General features: G+C 41.9%; 1 protein-coding gene across 7 annotated transcripts in view; it reads right to left on the bottom strand.

Annotated features, from left to right (window-relative positions):
- Positions 1-2,562: 2,562 nt before the first annotated feature.
- The window catches only part of PIKFYVE (phosphoinositide kinase, FYVE-type zinc finger containing), a 63,984-nt gene continuing 50,090 nt past the window's right edge, over positions 2,563-16,456 (bottom strand). For all 7 annotated transcript variants that reach the window (XM_040069507.1, XM_040069501.1, XM_040069505.1 and 4 more), the window contains 11 exons: positions 15,418-15,513; positions 14,637-14,720; positions 14,073-14,161; positions 13,292-13,456; positions 12,655-12,714; positions 12,064-12,240; positions 11,244-11,347; positions 10,861-10,989; positions 9,332-9,593; positions 7,143-7,217; positions 2,563-6,058 (listed from right to left, as the gene is read on the bottom strand). In XM_040069507.1, coding sequence (XP_039925441.1) covers positions 5,943-6,058; positions 7,143-7,217; positions 9,332-9,593; positions 10,861-10,989; positions 11,244-11,347; positions 12,064-12,240; positions 12,655-12,714; positions 13,292-13,456; positions 14,073-14,161; positions 14,637-14,720; positions 15,418-15,513 — 1,357 coding nt within the window. In that variant the 3' untranslated portion in view covers positions 2,563-5,942. The remainder of the gene's footprint in view (positions 6,059-7,142; positions 7,218-9,331; positions 9,594-10,860; positions 10,990-11,243; positions 11,348-12,063; positions 12,241-12,654; positions 12,715-13,291; positions 13,457-14,072; positions 14,162-14,636; positions 14,721-15,417; positions 15,514-16,456) is intronic.

Raw genomic sequence — 16,456 nt, forward strand, 5'->3', positions numbered from 1 at the left:
ATAAAAACATCTTGAAATAACCCAAGTCTCTCAGTTTTCTTTCCTGTTGGATCGTGGAGGAATCAGCATTGTCATTAGAATTCCACATATTGGAGAGCAAACGTGTATTTTGTGTTTTGTCATGTGCTGCCCTTCCTTTATCCATGTGCCAGGAGGAAAAGGTAAAAACCAGCCTCATGCTCTGCTGTTTGTCATTGGAATTCTAGTGACTTTTAAATTTATCTCTGGAATCCTATCTTGTTTTAATTAAAAAAGGACTTCTGTGGCTGTTCAGTGTCACTGAACTGATAAGCTATCACTCCTTATCCTAAAACAACCAATTTCTCAAAAGATGTTTGGCTCATTTAGCTTCTACTGCTACTAAAAGGCACAGAAATAAAATAGAGAGAACACAGCAAAAGTTTCAAGCAATATCCTGGGTTTATATGGTTTGCACTTGGAAAAATCATGTTTTGACCAAACCTGGCAGGCTTGATCTTTTTCCACTCATGAGCATACTTCACATTTCATCAGCTGTGGATGTTCAGTATATTTTATCAGTTTATAAAAAGACTTTAAACTTTCTATTATTTAAAGTTTTCAGCAGGAAGGCACAAGAACTTACTGCATTTACTGAAACTTTGCATCTGAAAACAGTGACCTTCCAATCCCAAATACTTTGAACCTTGGTCTTCTCTCTAGGCTAGAACTGAATCCTAGTTTTATATCCCCACATGTGTAAAGCCACCACAATTTTGATAATAAACAGCTAAAGGTAAACCATCAAACTGATACTAAGTACTTACCCCCACACTGAACAGACTCCTCCTTGTACTGCCAACTTTCTAGGATCTAACAGACTTCTCTAGCTGCCAACAGATATTAATTACAGTTAGTTGAGCAAAAAAGAAGAATGTTTCCCAAATAATGCATATGACCACTGTATTCTGCAGACTGTTTCTTGACTAAGACCACAAGAGCCACATTGGTTAAAATTTGGTATGTTCTGCAGAAGCCAACACTTCCTGTAAGAAAAGGACTACTTAAATCTCAGAGTTCAGGGAAACATTCAAGAGCTCAATTAAGTAGGGGTCGGGTTGTAAAAACGTGTTAGAGTTCTGGTGAATTCTTATTGTACAACTGAGCTGGCATGGAAAATACAGCCTGAAGATGTTCTTAAGCCCTTCTTAGGGCTTAATAGACAAAAAGAATATTGTTTTTCCATAAAGCAGTTCAAATTAACATGAAGAAGATATAATTTCTGCATGTTATAGGCTGCTATGGAGTCACATAAAGTTACCTTATTCTTTTTCTACCCTAACAGAGACATTAACAAGAATACACTTCAGTCAGAATTAATTACAGATCAACTACAGATTCATATAGCTGACCTGACCTGTTTTCAGAAAATAGTTTTCTCCCTATAGCATGCATTTTAAATAATATTTATAATCCTATTAGAAAAAGAAGACATTTTCTTTCTCTTGTTTTGTGCTTATGTGTACATTAAGCAATCCCAGTTGTGCTGTCCTCTTTCACCAGGTAGGTAGTTTATTTTAGTTATGACACAAGATCCCAGCTAGTCCAGTAACAGAAGCGTGTACTCAGGATACTTCATATTTTCACACCCAGGGTGTTTCATGTTTGCTGAAGCTATATTAGAAAAATATCCTATGTAAACAATGGAGAAAAGTTACTATATTCCCATCCTATCTCTTCAACTGTAATTCAATGCTCTTTCTGCTAATTGTGTTCACTTAATTTATTATCCTGCCTTTGTTCACTGGATCATTATTTCTTGAACTAATGCTGCATTTGTGCTTCTCGACTTCATGCCAGAGGCTCCTCAAATTCCACCACTCATCTTTACACCAGCAGAAGGCAGCACTGCCCCTGAGTTGAGTATCCCATCTTTTCCTTGAGGAGTATCCCATCTTCCCCTTGAGGGGACAGGTTCTGATGCAATTTCATACTGCAGCAGATGAAAGAACTCAAACTGGCAAAAAATGGTGACTGCAAATAATAAAGGTAAAATCCTCAAGTTTTAGGTAGGTTTTATATTCTAGGAATGAACAAGTCCCCTTCCCAGAACTAATCACAAATGATTTTAAGCCTTAACAAGAAGGTTACTATATACCAGGTTAACGTGAAACAATCAAAATGAGACATTTACTTTCAGATCTTCTTGGATTTTTTTCTTTATCTAGTCCACTTAAAAGATTATGGAAATACCTGGAACGTGTTGTACATCGTGGCAGAACGGGGCAAAGGCACTCCACCACCTGCTGGATAAAACTGGATCTGTGTCTCACACTGCACGGTGGTGAAAAGCAGCTGCAGAGAAGACAGAACTGTGTAAAAGGTTATTTGCACATTCTAGTGCCACTGCCCCGGGGAGCTGCTCAGGGCTGCTGCTCCATCAGAGACGAGCTGTGAGGTCCAGAGACACAGGCATCTTACACTGCACACAAAGCTGCCACTCCCCAGCACAGCAACCCCTGCACAGCCAGCAGTGGCCCTGCCTCTGATCAGGAAAATGGGGTGCAACGAGACTAACTGCTCCACACACGGAACAGACCCAAGTGTATTTCAGTCACTTTATTTGTATCTATATACATTTCATTTTGATTCTCCAAGTAGTCAAGGCGATTATTCTCAAATAGTTTAGTACATCAATTTTATAAAATACAGCTGAACCAAGTTAGAATAGAAATGCGTACATTATAGTACATTAAGTGCTTTGATTAATGACTAGTCTGGCCACCAGCTAGTGAGCAATTCATTTGGTTTTGGTCATTCTCACTGAGGAGACTCCACAGGTAACTCCCCTGAGCCCAGCAGAACTGCTCTACCAGCAAGAATCCCTCCTGTGCTTCTTGGGGACAGAATGCATCCCTGGGCCACTACACGGCATTCTGCTGTCCACATGATGACTCGAAGTCATTGCTTCTGATTTGGACAAGATTCAGACATTTGTCTCAAGGCCTCAGATCAAAACAACAGAAGAGCCAGTGTAGCTCTGAAGAAATTCAGTCTTCATGTTTGCAACTGGGATTTACTTACACACATGCTAAACCTGTGCTATAAAGGAAGAAAAAGCTCTGACCAAAGGGCTCATCCTTAGGAATTCTACAGGGACACAGACTGAACACAGCCTCCCGAGCAGCCCTCAAAGATTTGCTTTGCATCAAGTACTGCTCTCCTTCTGGAAAATTAAACTTGGCAGTAGTTGAAATGTCAGGACAACTATTATACTGAAAATGGAACATTTGAGAAGACCCATTCAGCTGCTGGGATTTGAACTAGAAATGCTTAGAACTTTGTATCACAGGACACCCAAGATGACCCAGCTCCAGCTGATACTGCAGCTACTGTGATACTCATGACCAGTAGTTTACTCTTTACTCCGGTCTAGTCAGGACTAGTCTATCAGCCACATCCTGGCCAAAAATTAACTGTCGATACCAGCTCAAGATCATTCCTGCAAATCTCCCCAGCTGCTGTAACTTCAGGCAAGAAGGTGACAATTCACATGTCTCTGGCTCTGTTCATAGGCTGCAGCACACTGGAAGATTCACGTCTGCAGTGCCAAGGGCCTCGTGCTGTCACATTCAGAGGAGTTTTAGCAACTGGCAGATGATCAAGCTGCTTACAGCCATCTGCTTGGGACTCTGGGAGACAAGCAGCACAGAGCAGCCACACATCCCAGAACAAGGAGAAGGGTTACTGGTGACAGACCAGGCTAGCACACCACATTAGCCTAGCGCAGGTGCCATGACACATGCCCAAGCTCGTGCTCCATCCACCAATCCATATACTGACAAAGGTGGAAGGAAACATATTTAGCTGCTGTTGGGCTGCCTTAGCTGGCCAGGACAGTCAAGGTTTTCCCTGTAAACTTTAAGAGAAGGAGGAAAACATGTAAACTTCAGCTGAGACTGGAACACAGGCTGCATGGCAGGTTCTTTCACATCGATGAACCAGGACAGGAGGTAGAGGCCACAGAAGTGGGAGCACTGAGCTCACGGACTGGCTGACCTCATTAGCCAAGGCCACGCACACAGCCAGGCATCTTGGGAGAACATTTCAACAAAAGAGGCAAGATGTACCCCAGAGGTGATCAGCTCTGTGCTGGACTGAAGGGATTCTGGGTAGAGGAAGCAAGGAGTATCATCTTTCCACAGCACACACCACTGCAGTCTTCAACACTGCACCCTCAGAAACAATATCACATTCTGCTGAGGAAATCAGTACATTCGCTGCTGCTGCTTCAAGGCCACCATCTTTGCCCACCCTCAGTACAGAGTAGCAATAGGGTGGGGACGGTTCCTTCCAACACAAATGACTGTTGCCTCCTGGCAGCTCAGGCAGGAGCTGCACTGGTTGCTTTTGGAGCCAACAGCTCAATTCTCACTGCTGGCCCTTTTCCTTTCTCAGTGCTGACCACTGTTGGTCACTCCTGAACAGCCACCACCATCCGCTGCAGAAAAAAATACTGAACACAGGAGAAGTGAACAAAATGCACATTTCAATCCATAGTTACAGTGATGAGGGCATCATCAGGCGACTGGTTAGAATGAGAAAGTGACAACTAAAGCTGTCCTGTCCCACATGCCATGTTCATTTGATGGTCTTCCACCAGAGACTGGAAGTCAAAGGACATTATTCTTGCCTTTCAAACTCATTAAAACTCCTCCTATTTACTGGCCTGTATTATAATGAAACTAAAAAGTTAACTTGTGAGCTACAAAAATGAGTAAAAATTAAAAAAAAAAAAAAAAAGGAAAGAAGTGCTTTTTGTAATAATATAGAGATTCACAGATCTCTGCACATCTTATCCATCATACAAGATACCTGTTAGTTCAGGTTTTCCTTTTTACAGAAAACAACAACTACATTCATCTCTGTGACAAAAAAGAAAAAAAATCACGTCATGAATGCAAGAAAAACATTCTCCTGGCAAAATTTCACCATGAGGTAATTGCATTGCTTGAAAGTAAAAGGGAACTGAAATGGATTTGAAGTGATCTGCCAAGAATGATGGTTGCATTAAGGACAAAGTCGTCACTAAAGCAGTATGCTTCACTTTGTCTAGCAACTTACTGCCTTTACTAAGGAAAGGGTTAATCTGCTTCATAACTATAATTAATCAAGTCTTGTTAAATTAAAGGGTATGTTAGTTACCTGTTTCCAGGAATTTGAGCAACATTCAGATCAAAGTACTGTTTAGGAGTGAAGGGGTATGTTTTGAGTTTTGCAGTATACTGATGATTGACAACCCATTTGTATGGGATTCAGCTAAAATGCAATTATGACAGATAAAACAGAGCTGTACTGCAATAATATAACTTAAAAGATGGAGTCATAGGGCATTAGAGATGCGGAGCTGCCTTAAAAAAATACTGTTTACAGAACCCAGTAAGAATTAAAACTATGGAGCATAAACAGCACAAGTTATTAATGGATCCTAAATAGGTCAGCTACAGACCACTGCAACAATAGCAGAACTCATGAATTAACTTCATTCTTCTCTCCCCCATCCACATTTGGGGGGTTTATTTCACATTTTCAGTACCAAGTATCCACTACAGAATCATGAGCTGTGCATAGTCAACACCATTTCGGCAGTGCAAGACTTGCAGTGGTCACGTACTTCTTCACCATCAGGATCCGGATAGAATCTCAGTTCAGTACTTCCAAGGAGACAGCATCACCTTCCCTGCTGACAGGAGGGATGTCACTTAGCATTGCTGTTCAGTGGCACCTCACAGTTTAGATCCTTACTGAGGCAGGTTTGCTTATTGTCCCCCAGGAGGGGATTAAAGTGCACGCAGATTTCACTCTCTGCAGCATGACGCACACGGTTGGTGTAGACACGGAACTGCAATCCTCTCGCTCGCTGCTGGAAGAGAGTGGCCCATAATGTCATTGTCCTCTTGTGCTTTCCCAATATGGGCTTGAGCTCAGCAATTCAGGCCCAGTCCTGTCCAATGGTCTGGCACCATCAGAAAATACTTGTCCATAGCTTCACAAAACCTGGTCCGGTACAGCTCTGGAGAGACCACAGTGGGCATCTTACCTAATGTGGAAGAGTCAAGAGCAGTTAGAAAACGGGCTAAAGACACTGCAGCACAGACAGATGTCATGTGAGATTGCACCAGCAGACAGCATGACCTGAAGGAAACAAGACAGAATCTTATAGAGTTCAACAACAAACAAACATAAGGTTTTGCACCTTGGAAAACATAATGGGCAAAGGCTGGGATCTCCCTGGGGAGCAGCTCTGTGAAAGGGACCTGAGGATCCTGGTGGACAAGCAGCTCAGTGTGAGAGAACAGCAAAGAAAGGCAGCAGGAAGGACACTGGGCTGCACCAAGGACATCACCAGCACAGAGACAGAAGTCATTATCCCACCATTATCTTCCACCTGGAAGGTGCTACTTCCATGCCATTCCTGGATACTGGACTCAGTTTTGGTCCCTGCTATATTTAAAAATAATAATAATAAAAAAAGATAAAAAGGAAAAAAAAAAAACAACACAAAAAAAAAAAAAAGAAAAAAAAAATGTGGACAGGCTGAAGAGGGTCCAGGGAAGGACCACAGAGAGGATCCAAGGACGGACTGCGACACCTGCCATATGGAGAAATGCTGTGAGAACTGGGTTTGTTCAGCCTTGCACAAACAGCTGCTTAGAGGAGACCTTATCACCATGTTCCAGTATTTATAGGGTGGCTAAAAAGAAGATGGAGACCCATTTTACAAGGAGCCACATGGAAAGATGAGGGATAAGGGCTATATGTTATCCCTGGGCAGATTCCAGTCAGACACAAGAGTAACATTTTTCATGATGAGAACAATCAGCCATTGGAGCAGTCTCGCCAGTGAAGTGATGGATTCCCCAAACTGCACAGTTTTAAGATTCAGCTGCACAGGGTGCTGAGCCATCTTGTCTAGACTGTGCTTTTGCCAAGAAAGGTTGGATCTGATAATCCTTGAGGTCCTTTCAAATCTGGTATTCCATTATTCCTTCCTCCGTTCTGGATAACTTAATCTGTCATGAATTTGCATGGTGGGGATGTTGTGACACTATCAGCAGTGTCATAGAAAGCTTCCATGTAACAAGGGAACATGATCAAAATCTTTGCTTTCAGTCTGGACTTACCTTGTCCTCCCAAGATGCCAGTTGACTTCACCACCATTTCAAGCTTTTTGTCCCAGGTAAAAGTACGAATATAGTCTGTTACAATAAAAAAAAAAAAAAATCCACACACAAATGTGTTTTATTTGTTTTAACCCAAGTAACACTATTTTAAAATGATCTATTTCCCCCAAAGAGGGCAGGAAAGCAGTTTGTTTTTGTCATCAGTGCTTCCGTGTTTTCCCTAGCAGTTGCCTCACTTTCTAAAATACTGATTATGTTTGGGTAGGGTGAATATAGTATCTCAAAAACCCAGCAAGATCACAATGAACTCTTCCTGTCTCTACAATAACAGGCTGCCCAAGCACGTCTGTCCTTATCCATGAGAGTGTCAAGGGCTCATTTACAAGGGTCACTTGGCTCACCCTCATCCCAGAAGCCCCACTAGAAGCACTGAGGCTTGGACACCTCTCCATTTAAACCAGTATTTCTCATCACTGCACCCACCTACAGGTTTGATAACAGAACAGAAGTGATTGCTACTTCATGACAGGGAGGACTGGAAACAAAGACCCTGACTGGAAGAGGGGGCAGCAAGAAGTCAACTTCTGAATTGCTTCCAAGCTCCTTCCAGAGAAAGCATACTCAGCCAATACAAGCACAGGAACATTTTGGCCTGCAAAGCTAAAGCTGCAGTAAGACCAGCTTCTCATTAGTGGGTATCATTCTCTCCTAACATCTGACTACCGCTGTAATTATACAGTTCTGAATTTACTGGTTTTAGATTTACAAAAGGCCACCATAAGTATTCATATTTCTTCTCACTTGTGCTTAACATAAAACTCCTCCAGACCTGACAATCTCAAGACTTATTCATTTATCTGAACACTCTCTGAAAACATTCCTGAGAGTGTTTTGGGACAGATTATCAGTAAACAGTTTGATCATCAACAACTTCATGCCCTAAGGCCCAGAGTCCCACACAACAGAGCCTACAAAAACAATTTTCAAAGCTTTTCACAGACCTAATTTACCTGTTTCCTGTACCACATTAGGATCTAAAATAGGTAGAGATACTGACCTCAGATTCAAACACAATCCAAATAAAGAGTTTTCAGCTCCATTCCAACACAAATTTAGCCTGAGTACTTTAGAAGTTCTCAGGGTTTCATCTAGAGGATATTCTGATAGCCTGACACAGCAGGCATGTTCTCTCTTCTTGATAATGTCTGCATTCACCAAGCTCCTTCAGATATTTGTGTTAAACACAGAAGGAACTGATAGCTTTAAATACCATATAAAATATACTCTTTAATCAGATAAAATGTGACATAGGACAAAAAAACCCCACACAAACAGGAGAAGCACATGGTCAATTGTAGTCCAATCCTCTTTACTCCAATAGTCAAGAGTCTGCAAATCTCGAAAGTAATAACAATTTGCAACAAACAACAGCTTTCTTTGTAGCTAGGACTTTAATTCTCAGCTAGAGATGTTACTGAAATGGTTTTCAAGCATTATCAGAATAAGGGCAATCCAGACCTCCTGTCCTGAGATCTCATCTGGAAAAATTTCTGAGCAGGGTTTCAAGTCCATTCCATTTCCCTAAGTCAATTCCACACCCTACAAAATTTTCTCATCTCTAAGTCTTTCATACTACTGAAGTTTGTCCACCTATACTGTCTGTCTCCACTTCCCAGTATCAAGTCAGAGGATGCAGCAAGGTAATTACTGCATTTCCACCCATATTATCCAGGTCAGACTATAGATTATATGAGATCCCACGATGTTTAACTTCTCTCTTCCAACCCTATCAATACTGTTTCTCCTTAACGCCCCTCCACACAAGATTTAAAAGATCATGTAAATGTGACTAAACTAAAGTTTACAGATTAAACACATAAAAGCATACAAATAATTTCCCCTGCTTCAACTGAAATCAAAGTGTAGGTTAAACGAGCTCTGAGGCCTCCTGCATATACTCATAGCAATGCAAATGCTAATCTGAGCCTACACAAGACCTGGAGAGAAGACTTCCTGCCTCCACTTTGAAAAACCATAGAGGTGAGGGGGGTATTCCACCAGGGAGAAGACAAGATGTCCTGACACACATCTCTCCGGTGGTGGCACAGTTCTAAGAGTACTGTGAACACCAAAACCAGAAGAAAACCACTTCATCATCTGAGAGCAAGAAAATACAAAAGACAACCTACCAATGATCCCAACAACCAGCTCATTGTTGGTATCATCACGACCCACCAGCAGGGAATAGTCGATGATGAGATGGCTGGAGAGGAACTGGGAATCACTGTGTATGGAGGCTTTCAGCACAGCTTTGCAATGGGAGCGGATGTACAAAGGATTGTCCCGAACCATCTTCAGAAGGTTTTCATCCAGCAGCACCACATCACAGGTTTCCTTGCCCGTGTCTGTTTTAACATTCCTATTCCGGAGGGAGCCCTTCAGGTCAAACACCTGCAAAGGGAGAACAGCTCTACTTGCTTCATTTTTCTGGGTTAAATACTTCAGTACCTAACATTTGAGAAGGCAGCACAGCCAGGCAACTGGTTCCTTCTCTTTAGTAGGAAGACAGCTACAAAAAATATTTTGTAAAGAGTAGCATGTAAGCCTGGGTGAAAGCCCTGTCACCTCACTTCACAAGTTTTAGGCAGGTTATTTCACTAATATTTAGTCTAAATTAAGAGAAAAAGGGTCCCTCTACTTTTTAATATTGTTTAGGTAAACTCAGTTTTCCAGCCGGTTTCTACAGAGTTAATTGCTGACAAAAGCAAAGCCACTGAAGAGGGAGGTGGGTGGTGCATGAAGCACCAGTTAACACTGGCAAGGCAAGAGACAGACCCATCACGAGGCTGGAGATGATCTCTGGAGCTCCCCAGTCCAAAGTCCTGCTTTAAGCAGGTCCGGTTAGAGAAGGCTGTCCAAGTTCTGTCCAGTCAAGATTTCACTAAGTTCCATGGAACAGAGTTCACAGTCTCTCTGGGGTTTTGTACTATAGTGCTTGAGCCCACCTCATGATTTAAACAAGAGACAAAAAGAAAACCCACAACATCCTTTACATCCATCTAGAATTCCTTCCATTCACTTCCTCCCACAGACATTCCCTGTTTGAGGTCAGGCACTGAGAGGTAAAGTGGAATGAACTCATACTATCTAGGTTTAGAAGTGATGCTTGTTTGAACTTCCTTTTTCAGCTTCAAATCTCTACTTAAATAGAGAATTTCCCACTAGTCATTTTAAGATCTTCATTCTACTGCCTGATAAAGACTGCTTTTCCTGGACTAAGAGCAAGAACTCAAAATCTTGTCCCACACCTGAAGTGGTTCCAAGAAAGAACAGTGGGTTAAAAAAACAATGAACTCCCCCCACTACAGAGTAACTGAGTGAGGCTCTCATTCTAAACAAATTAGTCTGTAATTCCAGTCAGTTCCTCTGAAAGTTTTGTAAAAAGATTTCACCTTTTCCTAACCAGGTTAGTAATGCTTCCTCTCAGACACCAGATATACAGGGATAAACAAGATTTCTAAATACTGAACTCTGCACAGCAGCTATGTGAACTAGCCAATACAGGCATCAGGCTCCTGAGGGTGACATAACAAGGAAGAGGCACAGACTGTCACCTTTGGGCAGTGCAAGTTAGAAGTTACCTACATGGCTACAAATGACCCAGCTCCTTCTCCCAGTCACAGCTGCACTGCAAGGGAACAGAACACTTCATTCTTACCTGAGCCATCTTCCTGCCATAGAAAAGGTTTTCCATGACAAGCAGATCCAGCTTCTTTTCAGTGTTGTTTTGAGAGTTCTTGTAACCAATTCGATAAACCCCAAGGATTTTAGCCAGTGCTGTGGGCTTCTAATGAAGACAAGACATGGGTTAAGATCTTTGTAGAGACAATCAGCATTCCCATACCAGAAGCACCACTGTTCTGTGTATTACAGCTTAGAAGTCCAAGCATAATTTCCACTTTACATCTTAAAAACACATTATTAGTGTAACACACACCCTCCAACATTTTCTCTTGTTTAAATGAAAAAGGTTAATGGAAGCTTCCACTAGTTTTTAAAATACAGAACACTGCCTAAAATAAAAGGCACTTTTAAAAATACCTTCTGCTGAACTGCGTTAGTGATGTAAGTGAAGTAGTGTGGAGCAAAGTCAAGGAATGACTGGACTTCCAGACGAGGCATTTGCTTCAAGATGAATCTATCATCTGTTTTAACATCAGACAGAGACAACAAGGTTACATAGAACAATTGACATATTATTTGCAATTTTTTTAGGACTGTCACATAGCTGAAATTGTTTGAAGAATTAAAGCACTACAATTCTCTTATATCCTTACCTATAGGAGCTCATTTCTAGATTCTTTTTACTTCATATATTCTGAATTTCATCCTCCCTGGATTTCTACCTTCAAGTCAATCATGGACAAGAGACTGCCTACACTAGATCTACCTCAGCTATACAGACATCCTGTATAGACAACAGGAGCAGCCTACAGACCACTTTGTTCCGTACTTGTTTTATGTAGAAATCTAGAAATGGCCACAGTTTTAAAAGAATATTAGATAAACAATAGCACATGAGATTATAAGAACCACCGTGTCTTTACCAAGAAGTTATCCTTGAATTATACCCAAGTTTTTGTTTTTTGAAGCCTGCCTGAGAGTATAACTCTTCTGTTCAACTGGCCTTCCTAGCTGCTCCTACTGAAACAGAGCTACATTTTGTTCTCCTGCACATACAGAGAGATAAATATTTTGATATTGAAGACCCCAGTACAAGCCACCTCATTTTCCCTTCTGAGTGGTCACTTCAGGGTCAACAAGTCTCTGGACAGAGGTTATCAGAGATTAAATGACACAGTAAGCATCACCATACAGAAATAACACCTCTAATCCCAAGGGAGGAAGAAGCTGCATTTACCCTCAGTCACATAGAACGCAGCTCCAGATTTGCCACCTCGTGCCTGCCAGGGCATCGAGTGAGAGAGGGAGCGGATGAAATCCTCTTCACTGCTCCCCAGGATCACTTCACGCATCCTGTGAAACTCCCCAGCATAATAAATCCGGCAGTAGAACTTGGCATTTGCATCGGAGAACTCTGCAAGAAACAGCTTTCCTCAATAACAGCAACAGGCACTGACCACCCCAGACAACACTGAGATTTTACTCATGCCTAGAGGAGTGTTATTGTGCTAAACATCTCTCTCATACTTATTGTAACTCTAAAGTTTCAACCAAGGGGCTTTAAATGGAAAACTGACTGGAAAGTCAACTCCCTCTGGATTAGCTCACAGTAAATGTCATGGGAAAGTGTTTGGATAAAAGACCAATTAAAAAAAGTCTATGGAGTATTTTTGCAGAAGAGATTGATTGCAGGAAGTAAAAATTGCATTTTTTTTATTATTTGCTTTTCCTTCATGAAAAACAACTATTAACTTCAAGACTTCCACTACATGTGCATGAAGAAATGAACTTGTCAGCTAAAACTAAGTTGTTATTTACAACTACTCACGGAGTTCCACGTGGGGATTCACCACCTGCTTCTTCTGTCCATCTCCTCCATCTCCATCATCTGAAGGCATAAAGGACATTGGGTCAGGGCTGCTCACTATTACTACTGAGGAAGCCATATTAAGTTCTACTTGTAAGCTCACATTACAAGAAAAATATTTTCTTTTTTTTTTTTTTCCCAAGAATACAGAGGGAACTATACACAGGGAATTAGAAATACAGCTATAATTGTATAATATAATACATATGCTAGAAGGGCACTGCTGTTTATGGACACAAATCCAGTCTTTCTCTTAATTCATTTTCCATGAGCTAAAACAATGAGAACTAAACAGCAAGTGAGAGAGAAAGGGCTGCTTAACTACAGTCAACTCAGTCCAAAGGCATTCAAGACCAGACTACTCCACGTTCCTATAGGTTGGGTTTGAAAGGTCCTGCCTCCCTTATCACAAAGAAAAGCAATGCATTTAGGGAAAAAAACATACTTGATGTTCTAATTATTAATTTTCAATGTGTGCTGAGTAACCTTGGACTGCTGAACAAGTAGGAGCAGGAATGCATTTGGGGCCTTGCACGGATGAATGAGGTTTGGGAGAAGTAACAACCCAAGAGAGAAGATGAACACTGCAGTCTTGTACCTTGAGCCTCTGCTCCTTGGTTTTCTGCTCCCTCTTTGCCCATCTGCCCAACCTGGTAGTAAGCACTGTCAGCACCACGTAAGGTCTCCTTCTTCTGGGAAGACAGGTCTGGGCTCTTCCCTCCCGTGCCACGGAAGAAAGACAAAACACCAGAAGGTTTCTTTGCTACAGTGAAAAGGAATAGAAAAGATGGTGTTGGCATTTCCACAGGCAGGTTAATAACAGCATGGCTCCTACAAATATTCCTCATTCATTGTTCTCTCGGGAGGAATGATGCCATTCAACTATAACTTATTAGCCATTCTTTAGGCAAATAAGGTCCATGAGGGTGAATGATCTAGTGTTCTGAGATGTATCTTAGAGTGCAGAGACATTCAAAAACACAGACCAAGAATGAGTGTCTTTAATACAGTAAGAACTTCACATCTCCATTTCAAAATATATTAACTGCATCTCTTTAAAGAAGGCAATCCTAAAAGAAGGGCATCATATCCCACTGAACAGGCTAGATTCAAGAACAACCCTAGGTCCACCACTTAACAACGTTAAACCAGCGAACGACAGTTTGTTCTCATAAGAATCAGAGAAAGTCACAGACTTCAAAAAAACCCCACACACTCCCACCCCCCTCATGTGTTACACTAAGTTGCCACTAAGACTAGCCACAATTTCAACTCAGAATGCTGCTTTTTCTTCCTCACATGAACTAGAACCCAGGTTAAGGGGACTCAAGTCTGAGCTGAGATTAGCACCATGGATGATTTTGGGAAAATGGTCTTACGCTGTTCGGGCTCCGCACTGCGAAGTGGACACATGTTAGCCTCAGGCAGGCGGACTGGGCTGCTGCTCTTGGGTTTGCTGTCTGACATGCTAAAAGGAGAAAACAAAGAAGCCATGAACCAACGAATACTGCCACCCAAGACACTACTGCTTTATGCCTGCACATTTATTTCTCCCCCTCGCCTAAACACTAAGGGAAAAAGACGCCACTGAAAGGTAAAACAGTGTGGGACTCTCCCAAGTTGTCCTCCTGCATCCTCCTAAAAAGTATCTCTCAGGGACCACAGCAACAGTTCCATCCATGACCACAGCAAAGGTAAGCAGGCCCAGCATTCCTACCATGTATGCAGCCAAGAGATTAGGTGATGGAGCTAGCATGGTCCCTAATGTGAAATGGAAACTCACATACTGAAGTATGTGTTGGTTACATGGAATGGGTGAGATTCCATCAGAAAGCAGACATCCCAACAAGGGCATATTTTGGGGGGTTCTTCCCCATCCTAGTTTTGGCTTATCCACTACCATCACTGTCTTCACTCTATGTACTGTTGTTGCTGCATGTTACCTGTTTGGTTGTAATCCTTCTTCAGAACTGTTCTTCAGAGATGCTTTGGACAACTCATCCAGGGCATTTCTGTACTCCTTGCAACTGATGGGGAAAGAACAAAAGAAAGAAAAGGTAAAGGACCAAAATAATTAAGTGTTCTCTTGGAAACTCTGCAATACCAGCCAAAAGATTCAGTTCAGAGACAACCACAGGAAAGAAAACACCACAGTAAAAAACCTCTGTTTTATTTTTTCTTATTATTAGAACTTTGTTTTCTTAGAACAGAAGCTGTTCTAGACAATACTGCAGGAAAAATATCCCCCTATTTTTCCCCCTCCCACAGTTTAAGAATGCACTTCTTCAAAAATCTGCTGCCTTGTGACATGCAAACCCAAAGGTTTACTGAAGCAGCTGGTGAGGAGAGCTGAGCAGTAGCAAGAGACAGACTGCCATATCAATACTAACAGCTGTTCCCCAACTCAGCTGCACTTCCTCCAGCTGGAGAGGCTGAGAAAACCTTAGCTGCATTTCTTTCTCTAGTAACATCTCATTAAAAGAAACACCACACAACTAAGTCATTTTGCATACTAGAGTTCCACTAAAAGTCCAAAATCCAGTTGCACTTTCATTATCTCAGCAGTAAAAGGAAAGAACCCCATCTCTGGCAGAAACTCTCGCATGGTTCCATGTAAAAATTCTGTCATGCTTGTAGCCTATCATTAAAATTTAAATATTCCTCAAACACAAAAGCTTCAAAAGTATAAAGTATGTCAGATGAAACACCAAATCACACCAGTACCTGAGAGCAAAAGCTATGATGGAGCTTGGTTCTTTCTCACAGACTGCAATAGGTACACGTTCATGCTCATACATTAGGTAGTGCTTATCTGGGTCACTAAATGAAAACAACAAACTGTCAGTAGATCATAAAAATTTGTGGAAAGAAAAGAAGTTTTGGTCAAAACCCAGATCTCGTCACTGCACTCCCAGGCACAAGCTGCAACACTCAGCATGGAACCAAAGCTTCCCAGATCAGCTTCTCCCAATAGACACATTCATAACTATGTGGTTAATTCTAAATGGTAGAGTGTTAGGAAAATCAGCATTTCAAGCAAGCTGCTTGGATCAGAAGACCACCTTCAGGTTAGAATAAGAGTCTATTTCTGTTTAGCAGCCACCATTCCTAATGGCACCAAAACCTGCCTGAGTTTGGTTTGACTGTCCAGCAGCATAGTCTGTAGAGTGAACTTAGGGGACAAACCTGGACTCTTTTCTAAACAGGTAGTTTATCACAGAAAATTCCCCAAAGCCTCCTGGATTCTTGTACAGTTTTCTTCAACTTATCTGTAGAGTCCATTCATTTAGCTTTTACCTCTTTAGCCCAAGGCTCCGCTCCTACACTGGGGGTGGGATTCACAAGTTAAACTCAGGCTGCCAAACATTAGGCTCATGTCAAACAAGAAGCACTACAAAGCACGCAGACCGTGCAGCTGAAAGACTTTCCAGCCTGCCCTTCTTCATGTGAGAGGGAGACTTGAGGGCACATGCAGCAGCCATTGAACCTGACCTACACCCAGACAATGCCAATTTGAGTCCAACCCTTGGTGGAGGTCTGGAAGCAAAAACAAGATGCAGGCATGTAGCTTTAGTTAAGTCTTTGCTAAGGAAGGGCATTTCCACTCCCTCCCTGCAGCAATGAAGTTAGAAGGCACATTTCTCCAGTGTTCCCCCACCCCCTCATCTCCCACAAAAAGCTCTGAGGAGGCATGGCTGCTAGGAGGAGAAACTGACACCGGCTTTACACAAGAGCAGATCATTCATAAGAAAGGTAACTTACA

The sequence above is a fragment of the Hirundo rustica genome, chromosome 7, assembly GCF_015227805.2.
Source record: "Hirundo rustica isolate bHirRus1 chromosome 7, bHirRus1.pri.v3, whole genome shotgun sequence".
NCBI lineage: Eukaryota > Metazoa > Chordata > Aves > Passeriformes > Hirundinidae > Hirundo > Hirundo rustica.